At 55.1% G+C, this 15,003-nt stretch overlaps 7 protein-coding genes across 7 annotated transcripts; 4 read left to right on the top strand and 3 right to left on the bottom strand.

The window, feature by feature from the left end:
* Positions 1–399: 399 nt before the first annotated feature.
* P152DRAFT_462721 (uncharacterized protein) lies at positions 400–1,119 on the bottom strand. The gene has a single exon (XM_033680402.1). It carries the CDS (start codon positions 797–799, stop codon positions 527–529), a length of 273 nt encoding a protein of 90 aa, XP_033529863.1. The 5' UTR covers positions 800–1,119; the 3' UTR covers positions 400–526.
* Positions 1,120–6,223: 5,104 nt separating this feature from the next.
* Positions 6,224–6,911, top strand: P152DRAFT_462719 (uncharacterized protein). Its single transcript, XM_033680401.1, has 2 exons — positions 6,224–6,706; positions 6,826–6,911. Exon 1 carries the CDS (start codon positions 6,350–6,352, stop codon positions 6,581–6,583), a length of 234 nt encoding a protein of 77 aa, XP_033529862.1. The 5' UTR covers positions 6,224–6,349; the 3' UTR covers positions 6,584–6,706; positions 6,826–6,911.
* Positions 6,750–8,804, top strand: P152DRAFT_227223 (uncharacterized protein). Its single transcript, XM_033674531.1, has one exon. It carries the CDS (start codon positions 6,916–6,918, stop codon positions 8,797–8,799), a length of 1,884 nt encoding a protein of 627 aa, XP_033529861.1. The 5' UTR covers positions 6,750–6,915; the 3' UTR covers positions 8,800–8,804.
* Positions 8,805–9,566: 762 nt separating this feature from the next.
* Positions 9,567–10,429, top strand: P152DRAFT_227273 (uncharacterized protein). Its single transcript, XM_033674532.1, has one exon. The coding sequence runs from the start codon at positions 9,844–9,846 to the stop codon at positions 10,273–10,275; it is 432 nt and encodes a 143-aa protein (XP_033529860.1). The 5' UTR covers positions 9,567–9,843; the 3' UTR covers positions 10,276–10,429.
* Positions 10,430–10,890: 461 nt separating this feature from the next.
* On the top strand, positions 10,891–12,244 carry P152DRAFT_444168 (P-loop containing nucleoside triphosphate hydrolase protein; the record flags this gene model as incomplete). The annotated part of the gene is made up of 3 exons (XM_033677798.1): positions 10,891–11,271; positions 11,378–11,658; positions 11,749–12,244. Exons 1-3 carry the CDS (start codon positions 11,005–11,007, stop codon positions 12,242–12,244), a joined length of 1,044 nt encoding a protein of 347 aa, XP_033529859.1. The 5' UTR covers positions 10,891–11,004.
* Positions 12,245–12,333: 89 nt separating this feature from the next.
* P152DRAFT_485593 (uncharacterized protein) lies at positions 12,334–13,556 on the bottom strand (the record flags this gene model as incomplete). Its single annotated transcript, XM_033682054.1, has 5 exons — positions 13,333–13,556; positions 13,161–13,256; positions 13,006–13,101; positions 12,871–12,955; positions 12,334–12,821 (listed from the first exon to the last, which is right to left on the bottom strand). Exons 1-5 carry the CDS (start codon positions 13,474–13,476, stop codon positions 12,334–12,336), a joined length of 909 nt encoding a protein of 302 aa, XP_033529858.1. The 5' UTR covers positions 13,477–13,556.
* Positions 13,557–13,591: 35 nt separating this feature from the next.
* On the bottom strand, positions 13,592–14,695 carry P152DRAFT_425201 (S-adenosyl-L-methionine-dependent methyltransferase). The gene is made up of 2 exons (XM_033677231.1): positions 14,529–14,695; positions 13,592–14,481 (listed from the first exon to the last, which is right to left on the bottom strand). The coding sequence occupies exons 1-2, from the start codon at positions 14,608–14,610 to the stop codon at positions 13,739–13,741; spliced, it is 825 nt and encodes a 274-aa protein (XP_033529857.1). The 5' UTR covers positions 14,611–14,695; the 3' UTR covers positions 13,592–13,738.
* Between the last annotated feature and the right edge of the window lie 308 nt (positions 14,696–15,003).

Here is a 15,003-nt window from a genome sequence, read left to right as displayed (position 1 = left end):
AAAGCGGGATAGCTCGTCTGGCGTCGGCGGCTCCATAGCCAATGCTATGTACCATGTACGTCATTCATCAAGATGCGGCTCAGTTTACCTGTGGCTAGTAAGAACGGACTTGTGTTTTGTCGGCACTAGGATATACCCTGACTCGCTGGTAATGTAGACAATATAAAGAATCAAGAAATCCTGGACGCAAAGGCTCAACAGTCGACATGCAGATTCAAAACTAAGGTATCTAGCTACTCATGCCGCACTTGATAGAAGATCCTCCATCATGTCCAAATGCCCGAATTCCCATCTTTCCTCGGCTCCTCACCCAACATCCCCACCAGTAACCTCTATCTAGTGCTTTCATCTCGTGATCCTCTGAACCTATTCCATGCACACCCCCCCCCCCCCGAATCACGAGACTTCTTGCGAGCTTCCTTTTGCGTAACTAGAAATGCAGCCAGACAGCTCCATCTAAGGTGAGCCAACCCCCGACCATAGCCACTGGAAACAACTGGATTCCCCTCCGCGGAGCGCAGCGTGGTCACATTTCCGCATTTTTCTGACATGCGTGACTGGTGGGCTTCATGGTCACGATGGTCGTTGCAGGCGGGCGGACGGGATGCATGTCGGGAGTGCTGCGGCTCGAACTAAGTACTTTACAGCGGCGGCGGAGGAGAGATGGTGGCATGCTGAGCGACGGGGGATGGTGCTGCGAAGTGGAAGGGCAGGTGACTGATGGATGGCGAATGGCACGGATTGGTGGTGGTCTGCCGATACAAGTCAGTGCGACCTGTATAACTAGGCCAGTCCACATGGCAGGGCGTCTCGTACCCCCTGACAGGCACTGTAGTCTGGCACTGCAGGGTTTGGCAAGTTAATGAACGGTTGTTCCCTCCTTTGTCTCGTCTTACGTCTGTATACCATTGGACAACGCGGTGGTTCAACACTGTCAGTGGTTGTCCAAGCATCGTTCCACGGCGTGTGGTCGACGAGGGTAGTATGGGAGGCGAAATACGGGGTGTAGCGAGTCTGTAGATGCACGAAGATGCACGCTGGACGGGGCAGAACTCCCACTTCAATCTTCATACAATACTTCTCTAGCATTCGGTGGACCTGAAGGCTGACTGGCCTGGGGCACTGCTCGCACTGCATTCAGTGATCACCGACCCGACTGCACCGTCCTCCCCAAACCGGTTTCCCCACAGCCCGTGTATGGTATCTCAACCACCTGCCAGGCGCCATGCGTCAGCACAGCATTGGTGTCACCGTCAACCCGTCACGCATCCGAACGATATCTCCAAACCCTCAGCAGACCTTCGACCACGGCGGTGGTCGCATCTCGGAAGATCTGGACGATCTCAGGGTCGGCTTTTTGTCAGGCGTGGTTCGGAGGTAGCGAAGGGTGATGGAGATCAGGAACCATCTCCGATCGTTTGTCGATGTGTCGATGGGTGGTGCACAGAACGGCGATCGATCACACCTGACATTGACGGCTGACAGCTCTGTCCATCCATCAACACCACTCGATATTTGATGTTCGAAGACTGCCGGCCTGGATTTCAAGGTAATATGGAAGTAGTTAGTCAGCTTCCCCAACCTCAAATCTGCCGGCCCCGTCCCAGCATCGTCCCCCATCGGATGCCCCGCCCCCGCGCCCTCTTATTCTGCACGTCAGCAATCATGGGAAATTGGCATCCCCTCCCCCATCCCTATTTGCCTTATCGTCCAGCAAATCTGAAGTTCGATGAGGACGCCATTGGTTCGCGGCTCTTGTCACCGCTTGTTTCCCGTTCCAAAACGTGGTGGGGGGCGGTGGCAATATAACTGAGTACCTAAGTGAGGAGAGGCATCCAGATGTTGCTTTTTACGAGGACGGGAATCACGGTGCGGTGAAGAATGTGAGACACGGAACGGGATACGGGATCCATTTTACAGCGCGGTCCTCACGAGCACAGGCGGCTAAAGCCAATACTTCTCCGCCGGGTAATTCTTTGAATCGTCCAGCGCTCGCATCTCCTGTCTGAAGAATTCCTTGAGCCGAATCCTGACCTGCTGAAGTCCGAACGCGACGTTATGTAACGCTTCTAACATTTACCTATCAGATATCAACAGCGACAGTTCGTGCAACTGGCAAAAATCATCCATGCACCGCACCCAGCTTGGCTGCCGCTGTGGGACCGCCCTAAGGCCGAACGGCGAACTCGCTTTCGCCGCTCGCTTATTTCGCTGGTGCCATTGTCGAATTTATCCATGTGGATTGGGATTTGGTGGCTGGACAGTGGGCCGGGGTGGAGTAGTACCTTAGCGCTGGCGTCTCACTAAAATAGGTAGCGAACGCCTTAACTTAATTCAATTCGGTTGAGGGCTAATGACTTGAGGGTTGAGAGTGAGGAGGAAGGAACCCAGACACCAGAGAGGCGAGATCCGTGATAGATGGCGGGCGATTGCGCCTCATTGCGGTGAAATGGCGAGGCACAGATCAGTTCGAGATCTGGTATCTGGCGCTGTTGATCGTGGATGTGCAAGATTCATCAAGAGGATTCAATTGAAAGTTTGAAACCATGGCGACGCTCAACAGATTCTCGAACTCCAGAATCACGAACTGTGGCGCGAGCCAGAACCTCGTCCCCATAAATCCCACGCCAGAAATTGCGGCGGGCAGCGACATGACATCATCGGCGACTCCCGTTCCCGCCGCGCCGATGGTCGATTGGACGGGATTCCGAACGACGCGCGCAGTGGGCGCATCGCGTCATGGTCCAGTGACAAGCCATCACAAGCGCGTAGCGCTCAGTAGTTCGTTGCGTTGGTGCGATCGAGCACGACCGGATCGCACTCATCAGTCATCAGTCGTCAGTCATCGCAGGAATGCATTTGTCTTGTCGGTTCTGGAATCGGTTGTCACGATCGCAGGTTAGGTTTTTCTGCACGTCGTGATGCGGCGGAGGTGTACGGAATGAATGGCGATCTCACGGCATTAGGGATAGTGACTTGTGCACCGCGCTGGGAGAGATGAGGATGGGACACGGAGATGGGGGGACGGGGTACGAGTGGGCAGGTGATGTGCTTGACTTTACTTGTACGGGGTGATGACTGCAGGTTTAGGCACGGGGGGGCAGCGCCGTATTGCTCGTATATTGGTACTTGGGGATGATCTGAAGGAGGTTCTTTCGGGATGCGAAAGCGCTGCGAGATGGAAACGGAGTAGAGGTCAATTTGGCTAGGTACTGGAGGATTCAGAAAGAGAGAAGAGATCCGTATGAAAGATTCGGGACATGGTCAAATAAACCCAACCTTAATTATCGTCTTGCACGAATACTGCAGAGGTCGCTCAGCTGCTCTACAGTCACGGCTCCCCATCATCACAAAGTCACGATAGGTTAGCCTATCCAAAAATCCTTAGGCCGCGCCACTCCTCTCATTCCGCCTCTCGGGCGAATCTCAGCACACCCTTCCACCGCATCGCACAATGCATCAATAGCTCTACCTCCTTTACGGTTTATCCATTCCCTCCCCGACGTTTCTTCACCAACCAAAACGAGCCCCCAAACCCACGGTACCTCCCCGATCCAGCAACCGCCCGTCCCCAGGCCCCCGACCCACCCGGCCCGCCCGCCTAAACTAACCGGCAAAGAGGGTCTAGGACGCCCTCCCTCCCGTCCCAATTTCCGACTCCCTACTCCATAGGTACCGGCCAGACGCCCGTGTTCGGTGTTCCGCACGGGACGCCCAGCGCCGGGATCCCACGGCGGGGCGGTTACACGACCGCTTCAGTTGGTGGGCGGTGGTACACGGCGTGGTGGTGCGGATGGGTGGGTATGGATGGAATTGGGAAGGTAAAGGTGAAGACTGAAGTGTTGATTTGAGGAATTAATGATGGAATTGGGAACGGGAGCGAGCGGAGGTTCCGTTGGGTTGAGTTGGTGATAGGCTTTGGGGTTGCGGCTCAGGGACATGGTCCGGAGATGCGGTGGGGACTGGGGAGGGTTGATTTATCCGGTTGGTGATGGGGCTGGTGATGGAGATACGTAGATATCAGTTACGTATTCCGTACCTTATATTAATTTATTAGGTGATGTTGAGTGATCTGAGATAGGCGGGGAATTCGACCGACATGGGCTGATTGTACCCGCTCACGATCCACGCCGATGTGGAATGACTGGGTGGCGGCCTGGCGGGAATGGTGCGATACATATGACGAATTGATTAAGATACCGATAGGGATGCGAATTGGCTATAGAATCGGCAAGCCACGACGTTTTGGATCTCAGTAGGCTATTCTTGCTATCATTTCGTGCATTTATCACTTTAGGACGATGGGATCGAACGCGATGATTCGACCGGGTGGGATGGATACTTGGATGAAACGGGATCCCAAGGCGCAGAGTCCAAGCGTTGGAATGTTCCCCAAGGATTTTTGGTTTTGACGTACGATCATGTCATCAGACTTCCTCTTCGCGTTACAGACGGGAAAAGCGGATGTCAATTGCTTTTAGAAGGGAGTTTCAGTTGGGAATGGTCATAGCGGGCGAGCAGGATGCGGCGGAATGGGGCGGGATGACTACTTTGCAGATATTATCGTATTTGTTCATTGTTGACTTTGTCCTCGATCAGAAAATGGGTAGTGACATTTAGATTTCCGAATGTCGAGAGTTGTATCTTTAGAGTAGTGGATGTATCGAGGACAAAGGATTCGGATGGAACATTGGCGATGGGCTCGAACTGTTGGGCATGGAATGGTGTATGGTCCAGGGGAGGCCTGCGCTTGGTGGGAAACTCATCAATTGCAGTTGAAGACTGGACCGTTCCCGTTGAATTCGGTCTCGTCTCCCTTGGGTGCAGCATCGCTGCTGCGGACGGCGTCTTCTTGCGTCTTTCGCCTTTGACATTGGCACATCGACAAAAGTCACTACTCACAACTCGAGCACAGGTAAGCCAAGTCAACAAGCAAGCAATACCTACCCATAATCGATGCAAATATCGATGCAAATTGCACCTACTCATGCAGACTCACTCTTCTGCATATTCCTGCCAATGCCGCACATCTGCAAGTTAACATTCCCATGATACCTACCACCGGGCGGTAATCCTAGCACCAACTTTGATGGAATAGCCCCTCTTTTAGCGCAGCCCACCGCTGCCCCAGCAGTTGACGAGCGTCCAGGGCCCCCCGCCAAGTATTTTCCTTTCGCCGACCTCGAACGCCACTTGCAGCAACCCGTTTACCCAACAACGCGAACACGGCAGCCAAGGGGGGCTCTAAGCCCTGCCAGACACTAGGAAACTAATAGAGAGGGTGAAAATGAGAACTGAGAACTGAGATAGAAGAGACAAGAAGGAAGAAGTCTCGACCCACGCGCTGTCTCCCACCACCGACACTGGCTAGACGGCTAGACCAACTTTTATGGTGTGTGCGCGTGTGCTGCCCTGAACCCGACATTGAGTTCCCCGTTTTCAACGGTCGTCCAAATGTCACCATTACACGAGACGAGCACCTTCTCCTCTTCAATCGAAAATCGGGGGATTTGAGGCACCATTACGAAAGAAAAGGCAGATCCAAGAAGAGATTTTGTCGACGATCTTACGATCGGCCACGGATTTGTAGCATGATCCATTTATCTAGTTAATCCGGTATCTGTCTATCTAACCTGGGAGAAGGGAAACAGGTACTGGTAGCATTATCAATTAGCCTCCCGGGTGGCATGAGAGAGATATGGTTGAGGATTTAGAGAACGAGCGGCACCGGCCAAGCGCCTAAACATCCCTGGAAAGGCCCTGGACCATCGATGATCGCATCCTTGTTCTCCTCACCAATTGTGTGAATGCACTGAATTGCCTTATTTGCCCCCTCAAAGACCCACCAAAAAGACATCAATCATCCTCACCAAAATTCCCGGGCCATTGCACACTGACGCCTCTGTGCCTCTCGACTCTCACCCAATCTCGCCGCCCTCAAGAATCCCACCTACTCCTCTTTACCCACTACTCCTCCCTCCTCCTCTCCTCTGTATCAATCCTGGTTTGGTTGCTCGAGATTATCATACGAGCGAGGCCCCTCTTTCTCTTCGTCATCCAAAGAAAGATTGAGTTCCTTTCTTCCCCTCCCGACGTATCCGCTCTCTCCTCCCGACATTAATACTTGCCCTCCACCGGAATCGAGGCCTCCGCTGCCGTTCGATATATTGTTCGACCATATCACCACTCACCCACCGTTATAGAACAGCAACCTCTTGCTGTCTTTCGGTCTGGTTACCTTGTCAGTCCTTCGACGACATCCTTCGACCACGGGAGAGATTTATTTCTCTGTCTCTGTCTTCATCACCGGTAGGTACGACCTTCCTTCCTTCGTCCGATCGAGCCGTTGATGACCAACATCGAATCGCTCTTTCCTTCCACACTGTTCCGCTTCCCTGATACACACTCCGGCGACTCACCAGGCATCGCCTGTGTGTATACACCTCACTCACTTCCCTTCGACCCTATACTCCTGTATCCCATATTATTCTTGTTAGCCTCAGCCTTGGTCCTCCGTGTGCATTGCCTCGTCTCCGTTGTTCCAGCTTGGACCTCGAAGTCGACCCCCACGCGTGGTTGTTGAGATTGTCATTCGGTGGTGGACTTGGCCTCATGAAACCCGTCTTCACGGGCCAATTGAGGAGCACACATTGCTTGAATCGGTTGTCACGGCTGGGACTGGCTCAAACTCATTATCTTTCGATCAGTTAGTGATGACGTCGGTCGGGCGTTGCTCTGAGATCTCCCACTCATCAGACCTTTCCCTTCTCACCTATTACTCACTATACACCAAAATCAGCAAGCTAACTGCTCCCTTCTTGACAGGACCTCGGGTTTTTCGTGCATTATCCATTTTGTAATGCTGTCCGGTCCACTTCGATCATAATCCTCCTGTCGACGTGTAAAGTGGAGGACATGCCTTACACTCCACCTTCTCATCGATCGCCTTCCTCGTCAAAATCCAACAGTCCCACTATCAGCCGAAATAACTCCTATATCTCTCCGGACGCTCTGTCGCCACAGGAGCAGCACAAGCGACCACACCTCCCCCGATCCGTCACCTCGACTTCCTACCTCCAGAAACACCGACGAACCCCCTCCATATCCGACCACAACGATGGAAATAAGGCAGCTATGAATGGGTCGGTCTGGTCGAGCTCATCGAGAGCTGGTACCCGGTCTCTCGGCCCAACCGCTGCCAATGGCAAGCTCATTCGCTCAAACATGGCATCCGGGGACCCACACAGCTCCGATGAGGAGGATCGACGGGGCCTCAAGAGTCTCGCCGAGCTTCATCATGCTCTTGCGGACATTCCTCAGCGTCGGGATCCCTCCCCGGACCGCGGGACTGATGGCAGCGTAAAGTCGCCCTCAGGATCGCCGGTCAAACGACCACCGAGACCAGCCTTGACTCCTGAGGCTCGGAAGATCTCTCATTCGCGGTCATCGAGCGAACTGGCCCTCTCCAGCTTGGTCACCAACATCCCCGACTCCCTGATCCATAGCACCGACGACAGCGAGGAAGACATGTCGGTCAAGCCCCCGCTCATCCGCAAAAAGTCTGGTGAACTGGTCAAGCCGGCGTTGAGGCCTGCTTCTCATCGGCGTCCATCGAGCATGCCGGGCACTCCCACCTTCTCCAAAGCGGTCCACTTCAACGATAATATTGAGCAGGTCCGACATTTCCTTCAAATCGATCGTCCAATCGCAGTCAGTGCTGGTTCATCGCCTGTCGAGATGTACGAGAGCGATGCAGAATATCCGTTTTTCTCGGAAGGGGGGTCGCGACCGAAAACATACGAGTACGAGATCCGCCTGGTGAACTGGCCCCGGGATACGATGGAGAGGCGAACACAACCCGTGTGGTGCGAAAAGATTTTCTTGTCCAGCGACTCCAAGATGCTAGTCGGTGTGGTCGCCGTTGCAAACCTCGCGTTTAACAAATTCGTGGTCTGCCGGTTCACTCTCGACTACTGGAAGACCACGTCGGAGGTCGTCGCGGAGTTTAACAACGATGTGCGTCGAAAATACGACGACGGGTATGATCGCTTCAACTTCAACATCAAGCTCTCTGACCAAGCCAATCTCGAATCGAAAACCATGCTCCTCTGCATCCGGTATACCGTCAATGATCAGGAGTTCTGGGATAACAACAACAAGATGAACTATTCCATCGATTTCACCCGCAAGCCGGTTTCCCCTCCAAAGTCCAAAGCCAAAAAGGGGGCTCCAGTGTCCGGCTCTCTTGGTGCCATTCCTCGCAGTCGCCATTCGCCTGCTTCGGCGACCACACAACGCCCCTACAGCTTCCCTACCGCACGGAATATCGACGATGACTTCGGTTCTAAGTTTGATAACATGTCCGAATTCGGTTCCTTCAACGACGCACCGAATGCTGCGGTGTTGCGACTCAAGGGCAAGCCTCGAAAAGCTGGTTTCCTCCCGGACGATGCACGTCGACGTGCCAACCCCTCGCAGCACGGCTTCTCCAACCGATATGACTTCTCGGCAAGCTTATCGGCGGCATTGTCGAATGCACAGTCGGCCATAGGGGATCGAAGCGGGATCCAACCGAAAGGGAAAGCGACCCAAGGAGCACCGACTTCGTCGGTATCTCCAGAGCAGCAACGTCGCATCCTCGACACGAAGGCGGTGGGAGGGGTACCGGACCGGGGACGCGGACGTGGACGGCCGGACACGCTGTCATCGGAGAAACCGGACCTTCAGTCGGCCGAATACAATGAGTTGATCCAGAAATATTGCTTCGTACGTACACCCCCCGCGACGAGGATGTATTGAGAGACTTCATCTACCTTCCCATGGACTCACCTACCGTCCCCCCTCTCCAGTCCTCTTCCTCGTCGTCCAGGCCTCCCCTGTCGGATAGGATACTGACCTTCCCCCACAGTTCGGCTCCGGCAAACCCTCCTCTCCCAACACCGCACCAATCGCACCCGTTCCCGCGGTCCCTACCTCCTCCCTTCCCACCTCCTCTCCCGTCACCACTACCCCCCCCACCGCCATCACCCACCACCTCCCCGACCCCATCGACACTCCCACCTCCGACTCTGATCACAGCGCCCCCACCAGCGCCCAATCCTCCGGCAGTAACTCGCCCCCCTCCCCCCACATGTCCCCCACCTTCGACGGCGCCTCCGACTCCCGCTCCCCTCCCAAATCCGACCCAACCACCCCGACCAACAATCCCCCCTATCCAACGAGCACCACCTCCCCATCGCGCAGCTCCCCGTCGTTCCTCGCCCGCTCCGGATCGCCCGTACCGATGCATGGCCTGGGAATCGGGTCACGGTCGGGAAGCCCTGCAGGGATGTATCATCAGCATGGGATGCATTCGGGGTTCTTCGGCGATCATCAGCCGACGGCGATTCGTGGGTGAGGTGGTCGGGTCGGTCGGTTGCGGCATGGCGGACACGAACACCACGATCTGATTCTTTCGGAGGGCTTCATTGCTTTATCCGGTGCAGAATTACTTCTTTTCGCGGGGAGATGGGTTGGGGAATGGGGGTGCGGACCTTTTCTACTCATCGTTCGCGGTTTGTTGGGGCGTGATGCGGTGCTGTTGGGTCACTGAGCGACAGCCATTGGTTGGGTGACTTGGCGCACTGCGATTCGGTGACGGCACCGGCACTTGAGGGTTCTATGAATATATGAATGAATGCGTGGAGCGGAATGGTTGGTCGCGTAGACGATGCAGATTGACGAGGAAGAAAAAGTACCGGGGAAGGAAGGAGCAAATCATCGATCCTAACCTGACGACACGACACACTGAAAAAAATCACCTCCCGGCAGAAAAGTAACAGCGACAAAATTAGCGGATAGCGGATGATGGCGTTTTGTTTTGGTTTTTTCTGTATTCTTTGCTTTACTTCACTTCGTTCCGCCGTCGGTGAGAAAAGGGATGATGGGGACGATGCAAAAGTCGCGGACGAAAAGGGACGGGACGGGCGGCTGTATTATGGAAACATTTCACCTCGGTTTCTTGGTTGTAATTGCGTCTGCTTTTCTGCTTCTGCTCTCTGCTATGCGTTTGCGATGGCGATTGTGTTTGCGTTTCCTCTCCATCCGGCGGCGATGCGTCAAAAGTTTGTTTTTCCCCTTAGGTTGTTTTTCTCGCCATCGCCTCCGCCCGTCGCGCTTCCCTCATCTCTGACTTCGACCTCCACATCGACGTCGGAGCGCGGAAAGAGCGAGATGTTCATGTGGTCTATGAGCTGTTTTTCATCGTTCGCGCAGACGTGGATACGGAGCTTGTAAGTCGGACGTTTCATCGGGCGGATTTTCTCTGCCTTGTTTCTGCCTCCTCTTCCTCTCCACTTGCTCTTTTTCCACTCGTTTTTTCTCCTCGGTCGTTTCACCGGTGACACGGCGGGGCTGGCGCGGGATGGTATATATGTCCGATCACGAATCGTTTTCTCTTCCGGGCGAGATGGATTTGGTTTGGGTGGATTTGGTTCAGCGGGTTCTGGGACAGGATTCTGGGCACACGAAATTTGAAATAGTGATATGCGTATGGATATTCATTAGGTTGAGCATGGCGTTTTCTGGGGATGGAATTATGAGATTATGGGATAGGAAATAAGCGGTCCATAAGCGATGATGGGTGTATGTTGTTAAGGGGAGGGTTGATTATTCGGAGGAATGTGTTGAATGGGAATGAGTTCAGCATAACATTGTTGTCTGTGATTGAATAGTGACTTTTTATATATGGATGATCTTGAATTATTGATGCCCTGGAGTCTGGGGACAACCACAGCCCATCAAGGTACTTGCGATAGACGCACGTGCCATTCGCGAGGAACATCTCGAAAAATGTCCATCTAACTTTTTGGATTCCGCATATTATCTTCGACCTTCAATGTTAACCCCATCCTCCCATCTCCAACATCTTTCAATTCTCTCAATGCCTCACCATGTCCCCGTCCCTACACCCAAATAGCCTCTACCACACCCCTCAACTCTACCCGCCCCCAACCCACCACTACTATGCCCCCCTTCACCCCCCGCCCTACCTTCCCACCCCTCCTCTCACTCCCCCGCTCCTACTACCTAGGCCACCACGCCGCGGGCCTCACGAAGATGAAGACCCTCCTCGCGTCCATCGACCTGATCGTCGAGTGCCGTGACTACCGCGTGCCGCTGACGTCGACGAACCCGCTGTTCGAGGAGACGTTGGGGGAGCGTGCGCGGGTGGTGGTGTTGACGAAGCGGGATTTGGGGGTGGTTGGGGGCGGGGGCAAGGTGGAGAGAGAGGTGAGTTGGTTTGCTTCTTACATCTTATGAAATCATATCCTATCAATATCCAGTCATATGGCCTCACGCGTCCATTCATTCCGGACGACCAACTAACATCTCCCAGCGCGACCAACTCCTCCGCACCCTCCACCACCCTACGCCCGTCCTCCCCACCACCACCACCTCCCGCCCCTCCATCCGTGCCCTCCTCTCCACCATCCACACCCACGCCACCGCGCACGCCCGCTCCATCGCCGGCGCCCGCGTCCTCATCGTCGGCATGCCCAATGTCGGCAAATCCTCCCTCCTCAACGCGCTGCGCAGCGTCGGCGTCGGGAAGGGGAAAGCCGCGCGCACGGGCGACCAGCCGGGTGTGACGCGGAAGGTGGGGACCGGGGTGAAGGTGTGGGGCGGAGGGGAGATGCCGAAGGGGGGGCCGAGGGGGGTGGTGGCGGAGGCGGGATGGGAGAAGAAGGAGAGAGGAGGGTACGAGAGAAAAGGGGGGGTCGAGGAGTTTGGGGGCGGGGGGATATATATCTTGGATACGCCCGGGGTATTCATCCCGTACGTCCCCGACGCGACGGCGATGTTGAAGCTCGCGTTATGTGGGTGTGTGAAGGACGGGATCGTCCCATCGGAGACGTTGGCGGACTATCTCCTCTACCAACTCAACCTGCGCGACCCGTCGCTATACGCGGAGTACTCGCCGCCGACGAACGACGTCGCGGTGCTGCTGGAGGGGGTGGCGCGGCGGACAGGGCGGCTGGTGAAGGGGGGGCAGGCGGATATGGAGGGGGCGGCGGGGTGGTTGGTGCAGCGGTGGAGGAATGGGGTCGTGGGGCGGTTTGTGTTGGATGATGTGAGTGAGGAGGGGGTGAGGGCGTGGAAGGAGGGGAGGGGGCAGGAGGGGATGAGTGGGAATCAGTTAAGGAAGATGGAGCGGGAGGAGCGGAGGGGAAGGGGTAGGGTGGTGGCGGGAGGAGGCTCATGACCGGTTTTTTGTTTCGCGTGTACGATAATAGACCAAGATACCCCTTTCAATCGATCTTCTTTGATATCAACCCTCCAGATCCCTTCCTATCACCCCTTCACCCTCCCTTCCAACTCCTCCACCTCCCTCCTCACCTCCTCCACCTCCCTCACCACCTCCACATACCTCTCTACCACCCCATTCATCCCCTTCCCTTCATAACCCCCCAACTCCCCCTTCAACGCCTCCACCCGTCCCCCCAGCCCCCTCTCCACCCGCCCCAAATGCCGCTCATACGCCTTCAACGCCTCCTCCACCTCCGCATCCCCCCTCCCCCCCTCTAGCACCCTTGCCTTCAACTCCATCGCCCGCGCCACGCACCCCAAATGCTCCGCCTCGGCGCGCGCATGCCGCGCCGACTGCCCGTGGATCGTCCGCTCGAGGTGGGTGATGAGTGCGGGGAAGAGGGTGGTGTGGGCGGTTTGGAGAGCGGTGGTGTGGGTGGCGAGGGGGAGAGTGGTAGGGGGGAGGGAGGTGGGGTGCGGGATGGGATGGGTGGAGGGTGGTGGTAGAGTGGTGAGGGTTTGGATGGAGGGGTCTGTAGAGGTTAGTTAGGTGAGGAGGGGGGAAGGGGGAATAAAACGGACCTTCGGGGGAGAGGAGGGCGGCGATAGGGGGGACGAGGGTGGCGAGGTGGGTGGTAAGGGTGGAGGTTATGAGGTCGATGTTTTCCTTGTAGGTGTTAGATTGAGGACGTTATTGGTTTGGGGAAAGGGACGGACGAGGAAGTACTGTTTGTCATCCCGGAGGAGCTCTTCGGCTTGGATGCGGATCTCGTTCTCGGACTCGGATAAGAGCAGCACGATGACTTCTTGGAGCTAGGATGGAGGTTAGAAACCCCTTTTTCGAGTCGAATAACAAGATTTGTTCAGCGCACTTCATCGGGTAGATCCGAGCTCTTGGATGCGAATGATAACAGCGCTTCTCTAAGGATCCGGGTCCTTGCCAACCTCTCGCGGATTTCGAAGAGTTGCTGCCGATGGGTTAGCGAGATGGACAATAGAATAGATGTCATCACTCGGTGCAGAGGATTGGCAAACCCTACTTACACTTCGTATTTCGGCTTGCCGGGCTTCGTCTTTGTGGTTGATCGTCGTCCCATCTTGGTTCAACTTGGTCGTCGTCAAATCTTTATACAGAGCACCGAAATGCGGGTTCTGCTCGAGAACATGGGGATCTACTGGAGGTAACATTGCGTCGGATTATTGGACAAATTTGAATAATCCGAATGAGAAGTTTATTCAGCGGTATTTGGGATTGTTTTGTACGTGCGATGTTGGAGGTTTCACAATTGGATTGAGGTTGATTCTCAGGTTGCTCCTGTTAAAACAATCCATACTCCTGGTAAAAGTAGTCCATTATAGGATGAGTATAGCTTTCACTGCAGTCTGCGTGATACAATATAATTGAACTATCTCCGCAGTTTTATTTATCATTGATCTTATAAAGATCCCTTCATGCCTTGACCAGGTATCCAACGATATGCGGAATCACCGCCCATGACTGCGAGCGCTCCAACGCAATCTTCGACCAACTCCCCGCCTCCTTCAACGATTTCTCCGTATCGCGATCCATGCAACAACCCCCCGCCCAAAACTTCCAACCCAAAAGATGATATCCAATTTGCAGGCCGCGCGCCACGATACTCCCCTCCTTCAACCGCCAGGGGTTCACCACATGCTCCGACACCACCAACCTTCCCCCCGGCTTCAACAACCGATACAACCCCTTCACCACCTCCTCCTGTCTCGGCACGCCGCACAGCACCCTCACGCACACAATCTCATCGAATACCTCCGCCCCCCCTTCCCCAATCACCCCCTCCCTCGCCAATGCCGGCACCAACGACTCCGGCTCCGCTCCCGCCGTCACCACCTTATACCGACCCTCGAACCCCCGCTTCTCCGCTGCCGCGCGTAGTAGTACGTGTAGGTCTACCGCCGGCTCCACCCCGTACGCCACGTCGATTTGCCCTGGGGTGAACTGGTACAGCTGCGAGCCGCTGCCGGGGCCGAGGTCGAGGACGGTACCGCGCACGGTAGCGAGGAGGGCGGCGGTGTTGAGCGGCATCTCGCGCGACATGAGGTCGCCGTATTTGGCCCACATGCGGCCGAAGGCTTTGTGGCGGAGGGTGTCGTAGGTGAAGAGGGTGCGGAGGTCGAGCTTGAGGAGGAGGGTGAGGATGGTGACGGACCAGGCTGGGTAAGGTTAGTGGGGGGGAGGTGGGGAGGGAGGTGGGAGATACCTTGGGCCATGAGGAGGATGAGTATCATAGGTCGGAGGTGGCCTAGAAGCCGCTGTCCCAAGGGCGGTGGAGGAGGAGCCATTGTGATAGATGTCGTAGAGAGGGGTATGAGGGGGTATCGATTTTAGTGAGGGTCAAAAGGAACGATGGCGGCAGACTGAACCGGGGGATAAGAGAGATTATATGACTAGAAGGAGAGATATTGAATCATGGATGCATTTGGAGGAACGGAGAGGGGTTTTCTCTAATCTTGGGGGCGAAGACTACAGCAGGGCGCAGGGGGCTACTAAAATATCTGGTAATCAACCGATGATTACGCTAATCCGGTTTTGGACGGTTAATTCACACATAACAGGCGGAATTCCAGACGTTTTGCCTTGTAACTGATGAATCTAATCTACAGTCTCTATGCGGTTTCTCTATTAAACGTTACTAAATTTCCCAACGTCTATTCTAATCTACCGGTCTATCTACG

Source organism: Eremomyces bilateralis (genome assembly GCF_010015585.1).
Source record: "Eremomyces bilateralis CBS 781.70 unplaced genomic scaffold P152scaffold_39, whole genome shotgun sequence".
Taxonomy (NCBI): Eukaryota; Fungi; Ascomycota; class Dothideomycetes; order Eremomycetales; family Eremomycetaceae; genus Eremomyces; species Eremomyces bilateralis.
The sequence above is the reverse complement of the archived record's forward strand: the minus strand, read 5'-3'. Positions and strand labels throughout refer to the sequence as shown.

Bases quoted from the DNA above. Each gene is read 5' to 3' on its own strand.
- P152DRAFT_462721 (XM_033680402.1), bottom strand. From the start codon at position 799: ATGTGGACTGGCCTAGTTATACAGGTCGCACTGACTTGTATCGGCAGA.
- P152DRAFT_462719 (XM_033680401.1), top strand. From the start codon at position 6,350: ATGACCAACATCGAATCGCTCTTTCCTTCCACACTGTTCCGCTTCCCT.
- P152DRAFT_227223 (XM_033674531.1), top strand. From the start codon at position 6,916: ATGCCTTACACTCCACCTTCTCATCGATCGCCTTCCTCGTCAAAATCC.
- P152DRAFT_227273 (XM_033674532.1), top strand. From the start codon at position 9,844: ATGATGGCGTTTTGTTTTGGTTTTTTCTGTATTCTTTGCTTTACTTCA.
- P152DRAFT_425201 (XM_033677231.1), bottom strand. From the start codon at position 14,610: ATGGCTCCTCCTCCACCGCCCTTGGGACAGCGGCTTCTAGGCCACCTC. The intron at 14,482-14,528 runs GTATCTCCCACC...AACCTTACCCAG, and splicing joins CATCCTCCTCATGGCCCAAG to CCTGGTCCGTCACCATCCTC.